At 44.7% G+C, this 22,644-nt stretch overlaps 1 protein-coding gene across 1 annotated transcript; it reads left to right on the forward strand.

Moving 5' to 3' along the window:
* Positions 1–4,166: 4,166 nt before the first annotated feature.
* On the forward strand, positions 4,167–13,998 carry ICOS (inducible T cell costimulator). Its single transcript, XM_026089323.1, is given in 6 exon segments — positions 4,167–4,207; positions 4,209–4,279; positions 10,390–10,428; positions 11,410–11,748; positions 13,178–13,290; positions 13,905–13,998. Coding segments are annotated over 6 exon segments (693 nt in total). The 3' UTR covers positions 13,995–13,998.
* Positions 13,999–22,644: the final 8,646 nt, after the last annotated feature.

Below are 22,644 nucleotides of genomic sequence, written 5' to 3' on the forward strand. Positions count from 1 at the left end.
GGGCCGGGAGCTCCCCCGTGCGGCCGCGGACCGTATCCCCCGGCTCCAGCGGATTTTCAGGCCCGGGCTGGCCCCGAAGCCTCCTCGTTCACTGCCGCTCGGTCGCTCCTCTCCGTGTCCGTCCCGGCCGCGCTTCCGCGCCCCGCAGCAGCTCTGCCCCCCCCGCAGCGGCAGCCTTGGCTCCTCAAGGCAAGCGACGTGCCTGGGCCGCCGCCGCCGCCGCGGCTTCGCGCACTTCGCAGGTCGCCCCGGGCACCTCCAGCGCCGCTTCTCGGCATCAGCTGACGCCAGAGGGGAACAAATCCTCCCTCAGTCACCCACCCAGGAAGCCAAAGGTGTGACGTACTCCAGGAGCGCGTCCAGCTCCGGTTGTCCTGCGCTTTTGGCACCCATCAGAGGTGCGCAGCCCTGAGCCCTGGGAGCACGTGATCTTGGATCCGCAGGTGGGAGTACTGCTCCTTTCGGCTTTTGCATACATGCCGAGAGCGGTTTGCTCCCAAAGTAGTAGTAACCTGGTTAATTCTGAACAAGACAGACACAAAACAGAGAAGACTTAGTTATGTTTTTACGTAAGCTGGTATTTCATTGTTTTTACTCCTCCAAATCCATCCAGGCCTGAGCTGTCTTAGCCTATCCCAAGTTAGCACTAACAAGAACTGCAAAGCAAAGCCTGGCCAGAAAACACTTGAAAGAGGATTTCCAAAAGACAGGATTTTCACAAGCACTTCAGGTCACCTGGGAACAGACAGTGGCTTTGTGGCATCCTAAGCCACTTATGCGTTTCTGGAAATCCAAGCCTAGGTTGTGTTGTTACACCTGCCCTTGCAATTTTCAGCATGACATTTGATATCTCTCTTATGTAGGAGACCGCATCACAGCTTCGGGGATCATCTTTGTTGGAAGAGGCTCCTCTCTGTTATACTGTCAACGCAGTGATAGCAAAAGTTTACCTTTAAACAGTAATCACAACAATGCAGAGATAAAAATCGCACCACAAACCCCAGCTACCACCACAGCGTGCGGCTCTTTCGGTCCTAACTCCTCAAAAGCAGTTGACCAGATAACCACATAACAGCAGTTCCCACCCTCCTATGAACTTTGAAACAGTTGGGGTGTGAAGATTTTACAGAACGTGTTTAATAACCTTCTTTCTGACATCCCAGAGCTCTGCAATCCAGGCCATGGGCATGTGCATAACGAGCCTCATTGACCCATCCCTGTCTACGATCTGCGTCCCGGAAAAGGGCTTAGGCACCTCTCTAGGAAACCACAGCCTACTGGGCACAGGGGCCAGATCTGCAGAGGCCAGCAGCTCCCCAGACCAGGCAGAGACAGCTTTTTGCCTAGGTGGCTCTCACTGCCTTGAGGCAGCTGGTACAAAACATTAGTCACAGGGACTGAAGTGGCATTTAGGCTGCCTGAATTTACCACTTAGCTCCTATCGATTGAATTTATAGGTCAGCATCCTTGCACGTGTGTTAGATCTGGGCTTAACTGCTTAGCATAGGGCTTTTTTCTTTCTTATTTCAAGAAAGTCAGTGAAGAAGACGAAGTGGCTCGTGGGGCCCCAAGCGAGACAGCGTGTGCCCCGAAGCAAAGCCAGGCACGCTCACCCCGCAAAGGGAACTGCCTCACCAGACCTGCTCCGCGGTGCTGCGCTCTCCCCGCCGCTGCGCCGACGTGAGCCCGAGCCCGAGCCCGAGCCTGAGCCCGAGCCCGAGCCCGGCCGCCCCTGCCGGGCCGGGACTATCGGGGTGCGCGCCGGGCCTGCAGGCGAGCGCAGCCCTGCAGCAGCAGAGGAGGCATCAGGACAAACGAGGGAGCACACGAGCTGCGTTTCGGGCTCAGATCTCTACATCCTGAACGGCTGCCGCTTGTTTACACACCTACTGGGGAGCCGTGCTGACGGGAAGGGGGATTTAAAGCCATCGCCGAACCCTAAAAATAGCACAGTGAAAGTCATTGTTCCCCTTCTCCATTAGAAGGACAGGAAAGAAAACTGCTTGAGTGTGGAGGCTTTCTGCTCCAGCCCGGAGGGAACGACCCCGAGTCGGGAGAATATAGGGCAGATATTGAAGCAAAGAATGAGAAGCAGCAGGAGACAACAGAACATAATTTGTGCAGATAGACTGCAACAGCCTCTGCAGAAAGGATCACAAAAGATTTTATTGAGAGAGAGAATATTTTACTTTGCTGTGGGCAACAGCTCATCTACAGGCAGAAGCGGAAGATGGCATGGTGAGACAGAACAAGTTGCTCAAATGTAAACACACCTTTGTTTCGTGGTGAATATGGGGATACAATGAAGCAGCGTTTTGCTAGCATGGAAACTATTTAGGATGATAACTGTAACTATAATAAGAGTTATGTGATGAAACAAAGGAAAGAAAAATATATATTGCACCTCACGAGCAAAATCCTCGCTGCAAATCAATCTCCTTAGGGAAGTAGCAAAAGTGGTGTTGTCCAAGTTGCTTGAAACTAAAAGGGAAAAGCATTGAAGACAGCATGGTAGAGAACGATGATATATTGCCTGAGGGGTGGACAAGGATGTTTCGCTTGGGAACTGGGTAGAGCGTTGGTTGCAGCTTTAAAGGCATAGAGATGCCAATAAGGATTTTCCAACCTCGTTATAGTCAGTAAGACGGCAAATGAGGCAGGAGAAAAAAGGAGTTTATCAATGGGAGAGTAAGTTAGGGGGTAGGATACGAAGACCGCATGTGGCTTGGGGGAAGGAGTTACTGCACACACTGAAAGGCAACCTCTGCTTGAGGAGAAGAGCAGAGCAGGACAGAGAGGGAGCCAGGTTAGGAGAAGAGGAATGAAGTGAGCTCTGAGAGGAGCATGTGGATGAAAGACAGTGAAAATCGAAATGAGAGGAAGAGAAATGAGTGTCTGAGGATGGAAAAAGGAAACACGTGTTTGTGAGCAAAAATAGTTACAGTAATAGGAAGCGCGCTGTGGAAACATACTGCTTGTCCCAGGTGATTAGCTGTAACCAACTGCAGCACTTACACAAAATGCTTCCAAACTGCCACCACAACGTCTTCGCGAAGGAGGGAAACACTGACAGAGGAGGGAAGCAAAAGCAGAAAGACTAAAGAGGGTGAACAGCAACCAGGGAGTCAGTTTGGGGGGAGACTAACGCTGGGAGCATCCCTCGCTTTCAGCCCTGAGCGAGACCTGCCTGTCTCTCGGCTTGTGAACACACACGGCGAGCGCCCGGGCTCGGCTGGCTCGTCATCAGGTGCACCCAGCCACCGGAGAGAAACACCTATTATCTACACCACACCTCAGGGGGCTGCCGAACCTACCCCAGACTGTACTCTGGGCACTACAGCAATCGTGAACCGAATATTCCCGATCTGGAGCTGCTTTTACAACATTTTATCTGCCCTAAAATTAGTATTACAGACATATATAAATAGCCAGTTCTAAATGAATGTAGCACATTTTATCCCAGGGGGTCCTAAAACATTTCCTGAATACACATGGATAGCAGGCCAGAACACAGTGCGCTGCGCAAAAGCGGACGGAGGGAGGGAGGGAGAGGAACTTTTGACTTAGGGCACGGGGTCAGATCCCCTCCCGTGAAGTCTCCCCTGTCCACACAAAGCAAGCTGGAGCGCCAGCGTGCCAGTGTTAGCTCTGCAGGAGCCTCCAGGAAGGCACAGGGCTGAGCGATGTGGATCTGTGTTTCCACTGAAGTCCAGGACCCGGATGAACAAGACACTCCCTACCCTGCTAATTAACAGGGTCTGCATGGAGCAAGACCCGCAGGGACCCAAGGGCAGCCGAAGCTAGAGAGGTGAAGCCATGTGGCCAGTTGCAAATATGCATATACTCTAAGTTAATTTAAGCAACAACTCGCTGACCGCTGGATATGTGCAGGGGCTACAGTGTAGAAGATGGTAGCCTCTGTCATGGTAGATTTAGTCAGAAGCTGTCTTTGCGGAAGTGAAGATCAAAGGTTATGACAGAAAATCCTTCATCTTCCTGTCTGTGACAGCGACCCATGAAGTAGGAAAAAAAAAAAAGCAAACTCCACAGGTGTGGGCGTCAGCTAATGCTGACATAGCTATAACGTAGTCGGGGGTAAATTAAAAAGTCCTTCTGATTGTCATATAATTTCCCCCATTACCCACAAACCACTTCCTTTTCTACCCATGAATTCCTCCCCATCTTCACAGAAGACAGAAGGCAGATGTCTCTATGTCAAGCATGAAGTCGGTGGTTGTAGCTTTCTGTCTCCTCTGCTTTCAGTTTGAAGCCCTGTATGGTAAGTAGCATTTTGGATTATTCTCCCTGCGGTACATGTCTCTGTGGAATATAATCCACCCAATGAAGGAAGAGAGTAAATGAGGGGTGATACCAAGGGGTTGGGGGAATAGAGATAATTATGGGAAACAGCTGCAAAAAGAACGCTCTTAACTTTAATATCACTAGAGAGTTGGTGGGAAGAGAGTCCCTGCTCGCGCAGAACATTTGCTCTGGCATCCCGACAGAGGAAAGTAGAGATTTTGTTGTTTATATTCTTCACCTCATCTGCTCTGTGTTACCTTCTAGCTGCTTGGACTGTAGCTCTCCAGCCAGCTTCCCTTGCTGAGCACAGGGTTGTATGCATATGGCAGCATGACGGTGAACGGCTTCATAAAGAGAAGCCAAGATACTGGTATCAACCCTGCTCATGTTCGGGCAGGGAATTTTTGTACTTTGAAAAATGTATATGGCTTGGCAATGTGAATGAGATCATTTCACTGCAGGCTTGAAACTCAGAGTGGAAGGAAGCATGGCGTTCTTAACGCTGTCTTTAGAAGGGACAGGGTGACAGTGCTGATCTCAGAACAGCCATAAACACGGAGGTCGCGTTTTACAAGATTCAGTGTTTCATCACAGCTATGCAAAGTAAAACACCATAGCTCCCATTTATCTGAAGCCTCTCAGAAACCTACGTATTTCAGGCCAGGACGGGAATGTAGATACTACCTGATTAAGAAGAGTCTTTATTTTGATACATATGCTGTCCAAGGATTTAGTATTATGCATCACAGAAGTAAGGCCTGGGATTTAGTGGGTGCAGTTACTAAGCCCCATCTAAACGCGTTCCTCTGAAGGTCATGCCGAGGGCTATTGGATACGTGTGCTTCTGAAATGCCAGGGATATAGGATAGGTTTCAAGTTCTTCTGTAGCATTTTAGTGCTCCTGAGGTTTCATACACAATTTAAGCTTTTATTTAAATAAAAAATAGTTTCCAGCTCTTTAGGCAACACAGATACACTTGTGAAGGCTAACTAATACAGCGACAGTATCCTGAGTTTTCAGATAGATTGAAAAGATGGGCAAAATCACAGGGAAGGAGGATTGTGATCGGTATCTCTACAGGGCCCTGAGCTGCTCTTGAAGAGTTATTCTGAAATCCACTAACACCAAATCCCAGCGATATTGTTCAGCATTTCTCTGCTAGCCGGTTCAGCAGGTATACTTGTCCAGCATGCATGATCCACGTGGCTGGAGCTACCTAAGGGGCCATTCCTTGTGGAAAGAAATAGGCTGCAATTTTAAGGATGTAAATAATTCTGCTACCGGATATGGGTACTTCCCCCTTCCTTCTCCCTTCCTTCAAACCTACAGGACAGGGCTTGGGCTGGGGGCTGGGGAGAGAAGATGTTAGGAGAAAGGAAGGAATTGCCTCTAAATGCAAAATGGTATCTCTCAGATTTTTTTGCTTACATTGCTTCCAACTTAAAAAGTAGTAATTATTATCATCATTGCTAGAAAGGAAAGGGCTGTAAAAGATCAGCTTGATGTCGGACACATCGGCACGATACACTCATTTAAGGAACAGGTTAACATTTCAGAGTGCTCCCAAGCCCTGTGGCAAATCTTCAGGAGTGAAAGCAGAGTAACTTCTGAACGTTATTTTGCTTAGAGATGAGCAAGGCCTACTTCAGAGCTATGGTTAATTTTTTCAATGAAAACAGGCCACAGAAGGCAATATATACATGTATGGGGTCATTTGGTAACACAGATGTGACAAACTGTTTGTGAGGGCACGGAGCCCAAGTCTGCAGTGTCTGCACAGGAGCACAGGCAACGGGCTTTCGGAGTGCAGAGCCACAGGGCTCGGTAGCGCTGGGGGCTCTTGGCTGTGAAAAGCTGCACCTGAATTTCTGATGGCCAACATTTGCGAAGTATTATCACTGCTCACCCACAGCTCTCCTGTTGTCAGTGCAGGAGGACACCACGGCCGTTCTTCAGAGGAGTGCGTGAAATATTATCAAAAATGGCTGCTGTGTTAATTGTATACGTTCTAATAGTTTCCATATTTTACAACACGTTTTACAGCATAGAAATAGTCCATACTATAGGTGGCTTCATAGAGTAATTCTGGCCACTACCTGCTTTGCCCAGAAGCACTGCTTCCCTCTGCTGACCCTCAGTTCTGGCAGGACAGGCAGACGCTAGCTTTAGGCATACAACTGATGACATAGAGTGGTAAGTGCCATCTTGCAGAGTGACTTGAAGGGTCAAAGCTATAGCAACTTATAAACTGCGTACAGTTTCATTACACATTTAGTAAAAACAAAACCCCCCAAAGCGTTTGTTTTAAAAGCAGGGTCTATACTGTCCTTGTTCATTGTCAGTGGCAAACACACCCAGGTGAAATTATGCTTGCTCTTTTCATCAGTTAATTAGTTTTCTGAGAGCTGGGGCAGAAAAAAACAAACAGCAAAAAAATCCCCCCAAAACAAGCACGAGTATTCTCATCTATCCTCCCACCCTACAATCCAAATTCTAAAATTAATCAAATGTGGTTTGATTTTTGCATGTGATGTTTCATGTTTGCAAACAGCACTGGGTCTGCCAAAGAGCAACCAGAAAGCTCTAAATTGCAATCCCATTAAAAGGAAAGGCACCTGCCTTCCAGCGGCCTCCGACCGCCCAAGCACAAGCACCGCAGACAGCCCCGACCCTCCGCCAAAGGGCCTCCCCACCGCCATACTGATGCAAGGCAGGGTGCGTATCAGGGTGCCTGAGGTGGAAACATCTATTGTGCAGGCAATCTCTTATGGAAATCAGCATCACTATAAATACACATGCACATAGGATGTACACACACACACACACACACACACACACTTTCAGAGTTTAATATAGCAACACGTTACTTTCAAATACATGTTCATCTCTGAGATTCACATCTGAACCAAAATTATATTTGTCCTGACACTCTGTTTCCCATGAGGTGAGCCAGGAACAGCTCCGCAAACCCCACAGCCTGACACTGCTACGAAACCAATGCAAGAGTCGTTTTGCTTCTGTCTCAGAACCCTCATATTGCAAATACATTTTTGCTTTTCTGAAAAATGCCAAAAAAGAACCTTACAGCCAAATCCAAGCATTTTTACTACCAAATTACAGAGATTCTTCTTTTCCTTTGCAGGAATAACATGCTGCAGTTTTTTATTCACGTATTTTTGTGGCAGTATTGGGGCGGTTCTGTGAGTAAATGTCTCTCAGGATAACTGGATGTTTAAACCCTGGTTTCCTATCTCCCATCCCCCTAAACACATGTTTATTCTGAATATATCTTAGCAAACGACATTGCAAATGTACCTAGTGGTTAACTACGCCGTGCTAAGGGGTCCTTAGGTCTAGCCTAAGAAGAGACCAGGATCAGCAGCAGTCAGCCAGAAGGAGGGGGGAATAAGCCGCCTCTCAGTTTGCTGTGAGCGAGTATCCGCACTAGGAGCGGATGCAGAGTAGCCAGGGAGCTGTAAATTCACATCTTACCTCACTCACCGTGCTTATCCATGTAGACAATTTTTTTTTTTAATCTCAGGCACTGTTAATCTCATCTTTGAAATGAGCTCCCGTTATACTGTGTTAAACACACTCCTCTATGGGCACTTGTTTCAGGAGAATACTAATTGCATCGCATTTACCAAAATGCCTGGGCAGAGAAGCACATTATTGCGATTTTCTTGAAAATAGGTGGTTAAACTTCTGGGCCTGAGAGGATACGAAACAATCTTTCAGCTTGCCACAAGGCCACACGAACTATAAATGCTTAGTGACCTCTCTCTGCCCTTTCCCATTAGAAACAAGGATTAAAACCATGATCTCTGACACAGATTTTAAGCCACCCAGAATGAAAGGGCGATTTCATTAGCTAACAGCAAAATTAAACTGTTCTGAGAGACCATCAGAGGGAGCAAATACAAAGCTGTAAGCGCTCAGAGCAGCGTAGTCCCCTTTTCCCCCGGGGAACGTCAGAGGAACGTGCAGGATCAGCACCCACCTCTCCCCGAAGCCACCTCCTCGAGAGGCCTCTGCTCGTGGTGCATGCGCCTCTAACGCACCAGGCCAGCTTGCAGCACTCGCTGTGCTCCTCTCCTCCTGTTACACCAATGCACTCGGCTTTTTCTTCCCTTCCCTAGATAATCTGCCTGTTGTTGGGCCTCATTCGAAAGGTATTTGTTATCAAACTATAGGCCATCCAGCTTCGCAGCTTTGTAACAGGCCTTTATTCCAAATGCTGCTCCCTTAACAGCTGTTTTCTTTCACCATGCAATGTGCAAGTCATCAAGAACTGTTTTGCTGTCTGCCCCTCGCTTTCAGCTTGTCAGGCCCCATAGCATTACGAGGGCTCGCACTTTCTGGATCTGTGCCTTCACCGTGTCCGGAGCTTTATTTCACTCCGGCTGGCGAGTTGTGTGTTTTGTCTGTCATATCTTGGTACAGGATGCCAAATACCTTGTCTGTTATCACACACGTAAGTAATAGTTCTGAAAGAAGTACAGATACTGGACCTGTCACTGCCATAGATAAGGTTGCTGACTGTGCACAGCAGGCTGTGAAGAATAAGATAATTATGAAGAGGATGAATCAATCAAAATGGGGTAGCAGTTGTATTGCTTTCCAACTGAGCACCACAAAGACTCTTCCAGAAGTCCATTAGCTTCTGCATCGCACTAAAAGTATATTAAACAAGTATTATTCATTGCAGTGCCCTTGTCAAAGATGATAATTGGGGTGCAGGAAAAAGCATGGACACTAAAGGACTGCCTGAGTCCAGAAAGGAAGGCTAATCCTGGGTCAGCGCCTACAGAGGTACAAGCATGAGAATTACGCTCTGTACCTGTGCTTAAATGGGCTGCACCGCAGGGATTACAGGCGCCTGGGGAAAAGGATTAGCGATGCTGTGTCATCGGTGCAATACCTGGCACCGTCGGGGACCGCTCTGTCTGGGTCTAGACTAACCCCTAGCGATAGCAACAAGAACACGATGGGGCACGTTCTTAACTATTTGCCCCCTATTTCCTTAACATCATAAAATCCTGATGTGGAGTACCTTGCAGTCTAAGCGGCCTTTGAAGAACTTATTCAGAGTACTGGGTGAAAGGGAAAGCAGATACAGTTTTTTCTACCTGGCTGTGCAGGACATAAACTCCTCCTTTTAGAGCACACTGCAAAAAGAAACACTCTCAGTGAAACACTCTCAAGCTGTGCTTTGCCTGCCACTACTGGCACACAAACCATTTCAAGGTGGTACATGCCATTCCTTTCTTAGTGTTGCCCTGGTGGGTGGTGGTGGAGGTTTCGGCTCAGAAAGATCCCAGAACAGATTTGAAATGTGCCAGGCTCCTATCGTGGGGGCTGGCTCTGACACGGGATTGAATGCGGTTTGATAGTCATGAAGAGCGGAGCATGCTCATGAAAAAGAAACAAAACTGTATGAACTGCCTGAACATCTTCTTGCTGTACATCTCACAGCATCTTCCATCACTCGTTCTGGATGTGTCACAAGAAAGATGTTTTCACGCAAGATCACTCACTGCAGTGCTGAGGAGCGGGGAGGAACAGAAAGAACACAGAGGGCAATAGGCACGTCAGTCTGGAAACAACGAACAACTCTGGCTTAGTGTGGGCTCTGCATTCATGAGAAAACAAGACGATGTTTTGTTAGTTTGGGGGCAGATTTCTTCTATATCTTTGGAAAATTCTACTTTCATCTCACTTTCTATTTATGAAATAGGAGTGAAATATAAATAGAAATGAAAAAAAGAAATAGAAATGAAAAATGAATAAAAATGAAACAGAAATACCTACTTTTCAAGGTGTTCTAAGAATTTGTATATGCTATACATTTTATCAATATTAATTATTGCTCAATTTATTTTCTTTCTACTTTGATTTCTATAATTTGTAATTTTTATCATATCATATGATTTGATAGGGTAGCACACAGACAGGATCAGATAGGCTCTCGCCACAAGTACTAATGTTAGAAAATAACTGCACCACCTTAACGTCCCACGGCCCAGCCCCTGTCCCACCACCTCTCTCCCTGAATTTTAAACAGGAAACAATTTTGTATTTTTCAGGAGCTGACACCTGCTCATCACGATTATGCAAAAATATAGGTAAGACACATTTTAAAAACTGTTTAATTACTTCTGCATAATTTGGTTTATGGCTGTAAATGACTTCTAGATCAGAAATACTGCCCCTGAAGAAGAAAAACTGTCATTTTTTTACAGCACACTTTGACACTTAAATTTTTTCAGTCACTTTACTTTCTTTTTCTCCTCCAAGAAAATAAAAATGGAAACATTTTGCAGAATGAGAGACTAGCACATCTGGGAGTTTTTCCGTCAATATTTTTGGAAAGGCCAAATGTGATTCTTGGATTGCACGTGAAGGCATACACACAATGATACTTGTCCTCTACTGCTCCCATTATGTTAGTGACAAAGGTAATATAGCCATGTAAATAATTAGGTTTCAACTTTATGACATGCCCCTAATCAATATCTACTCCAGAAAGGAAAGAGAGGTCTTTTGGCTAAGGCATTTATATAGGAGTTCTGGATTCAAATCCTATTTTAAGTTTTCAGCTACATCTTTATGCTTCAGATTATCAACCTCTAAACCAGAGATAATTATCATCACCTTGGCCCACCTTGTTTTACCTATGAAGTGGACAAGCAATCTGGGGCAGGGATTATATGTGTGTGCAGTGCTTAGTCCAAGGGGGCCTTTAAACACTATTAAACACTATCAAACATCTTGCTGAGCCATCGCTGAGCCAGCACTGTCCTGCCCAGCCTTCTAGTAGAAATCAGGTCTGGTCTTATCTCGTATCATTTATTTTCTCAGTAATGTCTCTCTTCACAAGATGTTTTCCCCACAGCTTCAACATCTGCATGCTATTCGCGACCAGAGTGGCGCACTGGTGTCTCATTGTGCAGGCTGCTTTCCAAAGCCAGACTCTTCGGAGTACCTACATGCCTTAAGTTTCAATCATATGGTTCACTTGGTTTGTCTGAATAAGTTTCCTCTCATTTTAGGGATTCTCTTCATTGCTATGTGAGTGACTTTACTTTTTACTTTCATCTCTTCAGATCAGCCTCATGTCTCTGACCCCCAGGTGATGGTGGAATTTAGGAGTGGAGACTTCAAGCTCATATTCCATAACCCCAAAAATGTGAGTGAGTTCAGCATGATCCTTTTCAAAGGGCATGAAAAGAAGCAGATCTGTGCACTCCATGTGAGCAAAGAGAAAGCTGTTCCCGAGAGTAACGTCAGCTACTGTCATGCAGAGCATTCAAATAGCAGCACCACTTTCATTCTCAAAAATCTGGAAAAAAAGCACACCGACATTTATACCTGCTGCCTGGAGACGTTTTTACCCCCTCCTTACATAGATTGCAGGCTGAACGAAACCTATTTGTACATCCAAGGTAAGTTTACTTTTCTTCTGCTCTCCTTTCAGTTTTACTGATAAGCAGACCCTGCAGTGAAAAATGTGACTACACTTTTCACAGGTATTTCCAAGAGAGCTGAACACTACTTAGCAGGGGGGCTGGTAGCAATGGAGCTGTGTTGGCAGTGAGCTCAGCAAGGCCCCCTCATAATTATTCATCGTCTCGGGCAGGTTCTGCAGCCCATGCTGAGATCTGCATATTGTTGGTGGCACCAAGCTAGCTAGACTACATCTTCTGGATTACTGCAGGCCCACCTTTGCCTGCAGAAGAAATATTCCCACTGCCCTTTGCCAAGCCACTGAAGGCAAATGTTACCTTATTTCTAGCAGGGGAACAAAATCCATTCTGAGAGTTATCTGCAAGTGTCTAGGACAAAAAATCATCTATCAAATATCGGTACTAGTAGTGGTATGTGGAACTCTGATGACGCACTGGAGTGAGGGAGCAGAAGGAGTTTGCCTCGGTGAAGCAGGCCTTCAGCCTGACAGCCTTCTCCGAGCAGAAGGGATCCACAGCTGTGGAAGATCTGAGGATCTTTGCCGTTCTACTGAAAAGGGCTTGGACTAACTCCAGAAGAGCTGCTGCACAGACATTAATTTTGAACTGACTTTCACTCAGTGGCTTTTTGGTATATTAAGCTGAAAAAGTGAATAGTCTTTTTGCTCACACCCCTTCTTTAATCTCCATATAGATCAACAGCAATGCTGTCCCTTCTGTTGTCCTTCTCTTTCTGTCCTCTCCCTTCTCTCAAGAGAGAAGCTTAAATGCTAAGGCTAAAATTATGTCGTTGAGTCACCTTATCTGTCAGTCCCCTCTGAACATAAAATGTGTTGATCTAAGAATCAAGTCGTGTCATCCTTTTTGTCTGCAGTGTTTCCCAACGCTGTCCATTCCCATTTGTCCTGGCAGCCAGATGCTCATACCTATCGCTAATTCTTTTGTGCTATATCATCATTTTTTCCAGACGTGGGCAAGATATAATCTTGTGTCCCCCAACCTGCCTTTCTATCAAAACATGGCTTTCAAAGTCCTCCCTTCGTTTGACCAGACTGCCCTTTAAATCACCTGCGCTGCTCACTGAATGTAAGCTTATGGCTTGCTCAGATCTTCAAGGCTGAGATGCCATCACGCTCTCAAGTCTTGCTTGTTTTTTTTCAGACAACACTTTCACCCCTGTGTCAGCTTTCACCTCTCCTCCTGGAAAACTGCTCTGTTCTGCTTCCCGCTAAGTACACTTTCCCAAGACAGCTCTTTACCTCAGGAAGATCTTTCTCCACAGCTCACTTCTGCCATTTCATTAATAAGAAGAGAAGAGGAGAAACAATTTGGAAAGCTATTTTTAGGAACAAAAAAAAAAGAAAGTGCTAATTCTCAGCAATGACTTTTTTTGCCTCCCCATCTCCAGATAAGGAAGACTGCATTTCATCAGGACTCACGTCATGGATAATTATTGGGTTGATAGTACTTGCCATGATTTTCTGTGTCTGCTGCGTAGTAGGCTGTTGCTTAAGGAACAAGGTAAGCAAGTCTATGAGATTCTGCACAACCCTCCTTCCAAGGGTCATGGATGGGGAACTTGATTTAATGAGATTTAGAGGGTGGGACAGGCACATACTCACTCAGCACGTGATATGTGTTTTGACAAAGAGACTGAGTTGTTAATTTACTACTGGAATTCAGTCATTGATGACAGCAGCTCAGATTTAATTTTTCTAAGACAGAATTGTTTATTGATTTAAAGACTGGGAATCAAAGGAAAGAGGAGAAAAGCTGCACAGGTCAGCAAAAATACTTTGATAAGCAATTCACCTGATTGTTTTCTTCAAGAGGGGAAAACAAATCATCAGTGGAGCAATTCCAGCTCTGTTCTGGAGCAAAACCACTTAAATAAAAACCAGTTGGCTCAGAAAAGAAAGGAGACCATGGACCTTAGTTATTTTGGTTGGATGGTGTCTGCTTTTCATTTTCAGTTTGTCCTATTCCAAGTTTTGTATGTGAATGCCTGTCTATTCTGACTTTATTATCTCCACTGAAAACAGTCAGATTAACTGCCCTATTTAAAGAACAAAGGCAGGAGTGGGTGAGGTTGATGACCACAATTTGAATTCATGGCATTTTCTCTCTGTTTGCAGAACCAGCAGTGTGAATCCAACTCCCATGAGTACAACAGCGAATACATGCCAATGGCAGCAGTGAACGCAGCTAGAAAACCAAGAATCTGAGGTTGTGTTAAGTCTAATTTCCCTTGTACCTCTACTTGTATCTGTTGCAAGGCTTTCTCTGGGTGGGAAAGGGCTGCTTGCTGTGTCTCCTGTTGATTCTAGGTGGATGGGATTATTACAAGAGCTTGTTAATGTAGTTTATGCTGCCATGTAGCAGAAAGAGGAAACAAAAAGCAAAATCTCTGCGGAGCTTTTGAATCAGAATGGTGGACTGGTTCCTAGAAATGAAACTGCTTCACATCAGTGCAAAGAAATGATCTTATGCATGAGGAAGGGATGTACAATTCTGTTCTGTTCAGATTCTTGAGATAATGCAGGGCACCCCAAATCTCCCTGGGGGAGGGATTTGCTAGTTTTGCTCAGGGTTACTGGCTAAGGGCAAATATCCACAAACAATGAGGAACTTCCTTACTACGTAAGCCCCCGCACAGTAGCCAGCAGCAGTTTGGATACAGAGCAGAAGTAGAAGTTGGACTGATTCAGACATATGTGGGCTGCACGTAACTAATTTTCCATTTCTATTCCAGATATAAGTTATTTGTGGCATAGAAATTCTGGCAGCAGGAGTTTCCAGCTACTTAAACCCGGACAATAGGAAATTGGCATTTCCTCACCTCTCTCAGCCTCCCTGAGCTCTCACGATGGTCCTGTGCTCAGTTATGAGACATCCACTCTAGTTCTGTCCTAAGCTGTGTTTTGCTCTAGATTTCTGTGTTAACTGGCACACTTCCTGATCCACTGACTCGTACATGAGGTGCTAACAACGCGTTCAAGATGTCAGCTTGTAGGTGACGAAAATGTGGCAACGTTCACTTGAGAGTAGATCTCTGTAGTGCTGCTACAGAGAGAATTTTTGTTTTCTACAGTTTCCTTTATGATAAACTTTCCATTGGGGAAAAAAAGAAACTACCTCCAGTGCCAATCGTTGGGGCATGGCCATGAAGCACTGTCAATGTATTGCACATTCCCCTTTAGTTAGGGCTAGCGTAGCCTGATAATATCAATTCATCCTAAGATTTACTGTCAAACTTAGCACCACACTAGGAGAGTGTGGTGTACACACATGCTCTGCTGCAACATGACCTGAGATAGGAGGAGAACGAAAACTGAGACAGTACAACAGGGACTTCACTGTAATCCAGAACCTCAGGTTTATGCACCTGCATTTTTCATATCTATAGTATCAATACATCTTTGCACCTCACACCTTAGGGTTCCTCTTATTTAATTAAATTCTGAATTCCTCTACCAAAAGCAAAATATATTACTTCCACATCTGCAGCTGTTCTTTAAATCAGTTCAGGCCTGCAGGATCAGTCCCTAAACTAGGAGGCACAATCTCTCCTATTCATGTTTCACAGCACAAATGCGACACAGTCCATAAGGCCAGAGCATTCACAGGCTTGGCGTTGCAATTATCTTCCTCTTGTGGTTTGATACGAAACCTTTACCACTTCCCCAGTGGGTTTAGGGGTTACTTGACCTTCCTCAAATTGCTTGGAGCCTTCAACGTGAATGAAACGACCATTTCTTCAGGCTCCTTGTGAACTCCAATAGAACTCTGACCATAAATGACCCACTGGGAATCCAGCCTGGATGTTTTGGCAGGGCCAGTTCAGCTGTGTGGAAGCAGAGTGGCGGGCTGATTCTGAATGTTTCTGTAATTCATGGAAAAAACAAATACTCATCAGAGGACGCTATGGTGAAAGATCCATAGCTTGTTTATCTGGTAGACAAGAGGTTGATTTCAAATTAGTAAGGGCAAACAGGGATTGTCAGGCATGAAAGTGAGATGAGCTGGTATGTCAAGATCAGGGTTTTCCTGAGAAAACACCTATATACATGGAAGTGTTGTAGAGAAAAGGTGCAAATTGTTAGTCATGACCTTAAGCAAAGAGGAAAGCACTGAAAGAAGTGGGGATTCAGTTTAGCACTGGGTACCCTGGTTCGATAACCAGCTCCTATGCAGAGATCTACATTGGCACCCTGGCGTTTGGGTTAACATTACATTCTCTCCCATTGCTCTACCAGATGACCTTTTCCAGACTACTTAACCTCCCCCTAAGGCAAAAATATCCTCTGTACTTCCACAAATACACCGATTTCACCATAAATGGCTTTAAAAACTATTGGTGAAAATAGTTAACTATTACTGCCTATGAGAAATGCTAGATGTAAGATCCTGTGTAATAGTGGAGAGTCCAAAGGAATCTACCACCAACTGAGAAGGAAGTTCAAGGAACAAAGAGTTTCTGAAAGAAGGAAGAAACTTGAGGTTCACTTTGAGATGCTGCTGGATAAAGGACAATGATGAAAGTCTGACCAAGGTAGTTTAAAATACCTATATTGTACTCTAGAGAGAAAAATGATTTATATTCACAGTAACAAAGCCTATCTAAATAAGCTTTGGGAAATGTCAGGCTCCATCACTGCTTTCCTTCGAAAAAGAGACTTTTATTCTTAACAAAACTTTTTTCATTATACTGCACGTGTCCTTAAGAAACTTCATGCATATATGTCATGTGAAAGAAACAGGCTCTACGACCTCCACAGTGAGATGGAGAGAGGGTACTGGCAATTTATCCCAATATAGCATCTTGGTGGAAAACAGGAAAAGGACTAAGGAAAAGAACTGATTTAAAAAAGTGAAAAACATACAAATTTGGAGCTGTTTCCACATGATGAACAAATGATGCTGTTTGGATCTACTTGTTTCTTTTTATTTTCATGAAAAAGTCTTTTTTTATTCCCTGATTTCTTCTTTCTCTCTTTCTTTTAATCCTTTACACGATAAATGGTTAATCTTCAGGATTATTTTTGGACAGCTTCTTTCTGTCATTCTTCAATGCCTCCAAATCTAAAGGAGCTGGAAGAAGATAAAGGATGGCAGAATGAAAAAAAAAATCTATGAAAAATGTAACGAGTCAAATTTATAGGCTGAGTGACAAAAAGGATTAAAAGAAAAGAAAACAAAAAAGGAGCAAAGAAAGATAAACAAAAACCCTGATATTCTAAAAGGTCAACATTTGGAAAAGCAAAAACTCTCTTTGGAAACTCCCAGTTTTGGAAAAAGATCATTTTTCCAGGAAAAAAAATCAAATAAGAAAATTTCAACCATCTCTTCTACAAAATCCATTTCCAAGACAAGCAGAAGCATGAGTAAGATCCAAATTATCTCTAGGAAACTGGAGCTTTGGGGGTCAAATGAACTACTGAAAAAGCAATCTCAACCTTCATTTTCTCTGTTTTCTGTGTAATGGTTTAGAATTGTATCAGAAATTTTATTATTGTACAGCAATCCGTGATGGTGGGGTCTACAACCGTGCCTTTCCATCTTCATCTTCTCTTGCTTTATAGGGAATAGGATTAGAAAAGTATTTTGCCTGAGCCTTTTCCAGGAGCTGAATACCTAAGAACAGTGTTTGTGTAAAACTAATTTCTGTCATATCACAAAAAACTTAAGATCCAATATTAATAAGATGCTTTATCCTTTCTATTTTTGCTATAACTTTCCCCATATGTATTTACACTTAGTAATGACCTTTGTATCTTCCCAGTCCATGCCTAGAAAACTGTATGAAGGCATAAGTCAGTATACCAAATAGGTGTGTATGGCAAAGAACTTCTCATAATCTCCTTGCAGGTTAACACCTGAAGTAGAAATTTAAAACTTGAGCAAACTAAGCTGAACTTAATCTTGCTAAACAGGTAGTATCATCTAGTGTGAACAGGTGAAAGATGTTAGGGCTGACAACTATGGCTACCACAAATTTTAAGGAAGGATGAATGACAAGAATAACTTGTAATTTGAACACCTGCACACCTTGAAATCAAAACCTGAATATGCATTTTGTAAGTTTATCTTCCTAGCCTGGATGCCCTTGGACTTTAATGGTCAGATTCAAGATTGGAATTTTGTAGCTAATATATAATACTGGATATGAAATGCCATTATAAAATGTTGTGGGCCATTTTCCCTTAGCACAAGTATTTCATTAACTTCAAAGTTCAAGTAGTTTTAAATGTTATCATACTTCTTACTCATAGACTTTTACAAAGTATATTTAAGGCTAGGGGAAAAGAGGATCTGGAACTATAGTAAAGCAAACAAATTAATCAAAACTGGGTTCTATATTGCATACAATGTTATTTATAAAGTGTTTTATATGTGGAGAGTCTGTTATGCATGTGAATCTATAACTTGCCATGGAGAAGATGTATCAATAATAAAGGTAGAAAAAATATAGGCCGTTGAGATTACTTATTTAAAAGCAAGTCCAGCTGGTTAGTTGGGACTTTTGTCCATACTAGGCTTACTGGGGAGCTGGACCTAAGTATTTGCCCTTGGTTTAACTTTAACTGTGATGACACATTCCACATACTCAAGTCACTTGAGCTGTACAGTCCATTACTTCTAAAGCAGTCTACCCACTGTCATTTAAAACTCTCATTTCCCTGTGAGATGAAATTTTGAGAATCGTATTTATATTCTATGAATCTGGGTTCAATTCAGTGTGGGGGGTGAATGGAGGAGGAGGAGGAACAGGAAGGATTAAACCGCTTTTCTGGAGAAATGAACTGGACAGATATGAACTGGAGATAGGAAGAAGGGGTCAGGGGATAACTTCATCTAAATGAGCATCTTATAACTATTTAATTTCTCCTGCGATTAATAAGATCTTGTATGGTTTGAGACCAATTTTTAAAAAGAGATAAATCTGATAAATCTGATTATCAGTGAGAAAGATTTAGCTGCTTTACACATCAAGTGCAATTTTTTTTAAAAATGGCAAACAGTTACATCTTTGAAATACTGAAGATCTTCCACATATTAAATGCTGCATCAGTCCCCCCAAACCTTAATACACTGATACTGGCAAATCTATCACCTGGGTATTTCACCTTCTGTCACAGTGCGTGGCAGGAGCTCATAAAGGATGTCGCCTTCTCCCAGATCTGAGGCAAGGACTCAAGGTCTGGACTCTGGAAAGACTCCAAGCCTTGCAGCCTTTCCCCCTGCAGACAAGCAAGGCTCATGTGCTGCCCTACAGTTCTCCTGAAACGATAAGTCTGAAACACTGAGAAAAAAGTAGGAAGGGGACATGGCGTTCTTAGCACTGGCTGATGGGCTGAGATAGGGCAGGAGGGAGCACAGAGCCTTCGAAAGGTGGCAGTTCAGCTGAGTATGCCCTCTGTGGAGTGAGAGCTCTGCATGGGCTTTTCAGGCTACTGAGGCCAAATACTGGAGTAGGGAGCTTGAAACGAGGATTCTCAGATATTTTGCTAGCTGCTTTCCTCCACAAAACATGGGGCACTTGGGTACGTCTATTCAAGCAAATCATCTGCCCTTTGTAAAACAAAAAATGACAGTAAGATTTGCTCATTCAGGCTTCTCTGGGTTGGAGTGAAGTGGTGGACAGCGTAGTAAGCACCTGACCGAGTACCAGCAGAAGTGCCTAGTTTGACCCTCCCGTTGGTGGCTCCTCCTGCTGATCAGGCTGGCACTGGGCTGCCACACCACCGGCCCGGACCGCGAGCGTGAGACAAAGGGACAACAGGGTCAGATGAGGGTCCCAACACTGGAAGCTGAGCTTAGTATTGCTGTTCTCGTGAAACCGAGATAAACCTAGGCAGCTCTTCGGAGCTACGACACTCTTTGCACTCCTGCACCCGCCCAGAAAGAGGAAGCTTGGGGAGAGGCATGGGGGCAGCCCCTGCTCTGTGACACAGAGATAGCGAAACAGAAGACTAAGCATGAGACTGCCATGATCATTTTAGAGGGACGTGGGGGTTCCAGAAGTGTCAGAAAGATAAACTAAAGGATTCAGTTAAACTAAAGGATTATGCTTAAAGGATTTTGGGGGCTGCCATACCTCATGAACATGTCACAGCCCACATTGGCAATGAAAGTGAAAGACTGCAACATCAGTGGTTTGCCCACGAGGGCAAGCAGCTTCCAGAAAAATACCTGTCATCCACCAAGCTGTTTGACGAAACCTTAGCCAGGCAGTCACTTCAGCAGACTGCAACAAGACTAAATAATCAACTGTTAAAGCACACTGCCAAAATGAAAAGCCTCATTGCCCCCAAACAGTAATACTGATATTTAGAGTTATCCCTTAGGTCTAAGAAATTGCGAAAAGCAGTTAGGGCATTTTGTACCATGTAAATGTTATTCAGAAGTTTTGTGTTGGTTAGAATTTAATTTTATTTTGTTCTTTGTACTTGCACCTCTGAGAAGTTTAGACTCACAGAAGCATGTGAGAAGAAGATCGTGGCAAGCCATCTTTGGTTGCTCAAGAGACTGACTGAACTGTGCATCCAGCGAATAAAGGACCTCTTTCAAGGACATCATGTTTATTCAACAAAACGCTCCCAGGTCTGGGGTTTCACTCTCATATAAAAGACTCATGCAGACACTGCCCTACTACCTTCCCCAAACCGTACCGTCCCTCGTGGCTCTCCCCTCTGCGGAGGAGCTCCTCAGTCCTGGGCACGGACCATGCCACTAGTCCCCATGGGGCACCCTCTACTGTGGGAAGCAATCTGTCCTGGCCAAGGGGCAGCACCTAGAGGAGGCAAGAGCTGCTTCTGAGCAGCTCTCCAACAGTAACTTTTTCAAGATGAAGAGTTCCCTTTTCTGCATTTCCTTATTTCTTTTACACACGGCCAATGCGAAGAGGTACAAAGCACTTCCAACCACAAGATCTATCTCGTCAGCTTCAAAAGCTAAAGGAAACTTCATCTCCACCAGGACTGACACAGATGAAACAAGCTCTGGCTTTCCTGCGAAGTGTGTTGGTAATCTTTCCATTTGAAGATCAAAAAAAAAAAAAAAAAAAGCATGCTCTTTACTGGAAAACATAGATGTATTAGAGAAAACGGGCACCCATGTTGAGAAGCGGCTCATGAGTCACAATTTCCACTGAATATTTTAAGTAAAAGAAAATATCCTATTCACCCAAGATAATGAAAGTGTATGTTTTGTTTGGTCAGAAAACGGGCCTCTATCCCTTTTAAGAGAACGCCTGTCACCAAGCACAATTACTAATTCAAACACAAGGCTCCAAGCGAGCTCGAGCCCTTGCAGCACACAGAACACATCTTTCCTTCTGTCATTACAACTAGCTAAAGGGTCTTTAGAGACTTGAATTGCATTCCAGTGATGGTCATCCATTCCCCTTTCCATGCAAAACAGCATTCGGTCAGTAGGCACTGATGAAAACAACAGCTGTGAAGAAAAACATGCAGAGAAGCATTGCTACAACCAAGCTAATGTAGACATTCAGTCAGCTTGCTTTGATGGCTAACCAGAGCATTACACCACAGGGCCATGGAATCACAGCTGAGTCATTTTTAAGCTACACTTTCTTTGCTTTCTGTGGTGCTGGCAGAGGCAGACAGAGAATGAGAGTCTAGAGAGGCACAAGGATCTGTGCATTTTCCATGCACTTCAGTGCTGCTGAGTGATCCACAAGGACCTGCCAAGGTCTGCGACACCCCTATGTGTTCAGAGATCTTGCCTACAGACCCCGTTAGCGGACAAGTGAGATTCCTTTGCCTGTGCACAGTAGCTGCCTGAAGTCACGCTCCAGCAGGGGAAGGATGGATTCAAAAGTGTTGTCACAGGATGAGTGGATCTAAGCTCAGAACAGAAGTTTTTTAAAACAGTTAGGACATGTGCTCACCTCCTAGTAAGCTACTGGTATCCTGCATAATCTGAGATCTACCAAAGGATTTAGAAATTGAAATGCTCATCCTTCTCTAACCCAGTTTATAGGGGTTTGGCTTTGGCGGTGGATGCCACTACCCTGACTGAAGCCCTGGGGTCTCACATCCCAAGAGCCCGGGGACGGTACTTCTCCAGGCGATTCACTGCAGCAGGCCACTGAGCTGGAGAAGAGAAGGAGCACAGCCCTGCAGCCCAGGGCTGGGCACTCAGTACCATCCCGAGCACTGCTGATGAACTTCATGTGAAGTAGTCCGGGGACAAAGTAGCAAAGCAGATTTTGAATCAGAACTATGGCTCACGCCTCCTCAGGTGACTGCCAGTAACCACTGGACTACAGAGATTGCTCACTCCCACACTCTCTCCCTCTCCCCCAGTGAATCTTCAAACTGTTACAGGAGGTTTAGATCACCTCTTCTGGGAGCCACTGTTTGGTAGCCAGGAGGCCGCTCAGTGAAGTGCTTAGCACTGGGTAAGCAAAATGCTACTGTCACAAATACAAACCACTTTAATTAGGCATTTTGCAGCAGGGAGCTGGCAACTGCCTGTGCCTGCAGACAGCCGGTGACTCATATCTGCCAAGGGTCTGGGAACACCTATGAGAGTTTTGCATTTTGGGAGGGGTTTTTGGCACCCATTTTATCGATCACTGTCTGGTGCTTCTCACATCGCCAGCGTATCCTGTATCACAGACTAACACTGCTGTAGGGCAACCATCAAGCCTGTTTAGAGCTACCCCCACTACTGATCCTCAAATACACAGGGCAAAATTCAAGCTGGCAGCGAGTTCTGGGAGGACAGAGAGGGCTGGGAAGGGCGGTTTGAACTGCAGAGGAGGTAATGGGGTTCTGGATGTAAGAGGGACAAGGGAAGAACAGTGAGGTGTTAGGGCAGCGAGGGGAATGGGAAGGAGACGGTGGA

Source organism: Apteryx rowi, unplaced genomic scaffold, assembly GCF_003343035.1.
Source record: "Apteryx rowi isolate R43461 unplaced genomic scaffold, aptRow1 scaffold_12, whole genome shotgun sequence".
Classification (NCBI taxonomy): domain Eukaryota; kingdom Metazoa; phylum Chordata; class Aves; order Apterygiformes; family Apterygidae; genus Apteryx; species Apteryx rowi.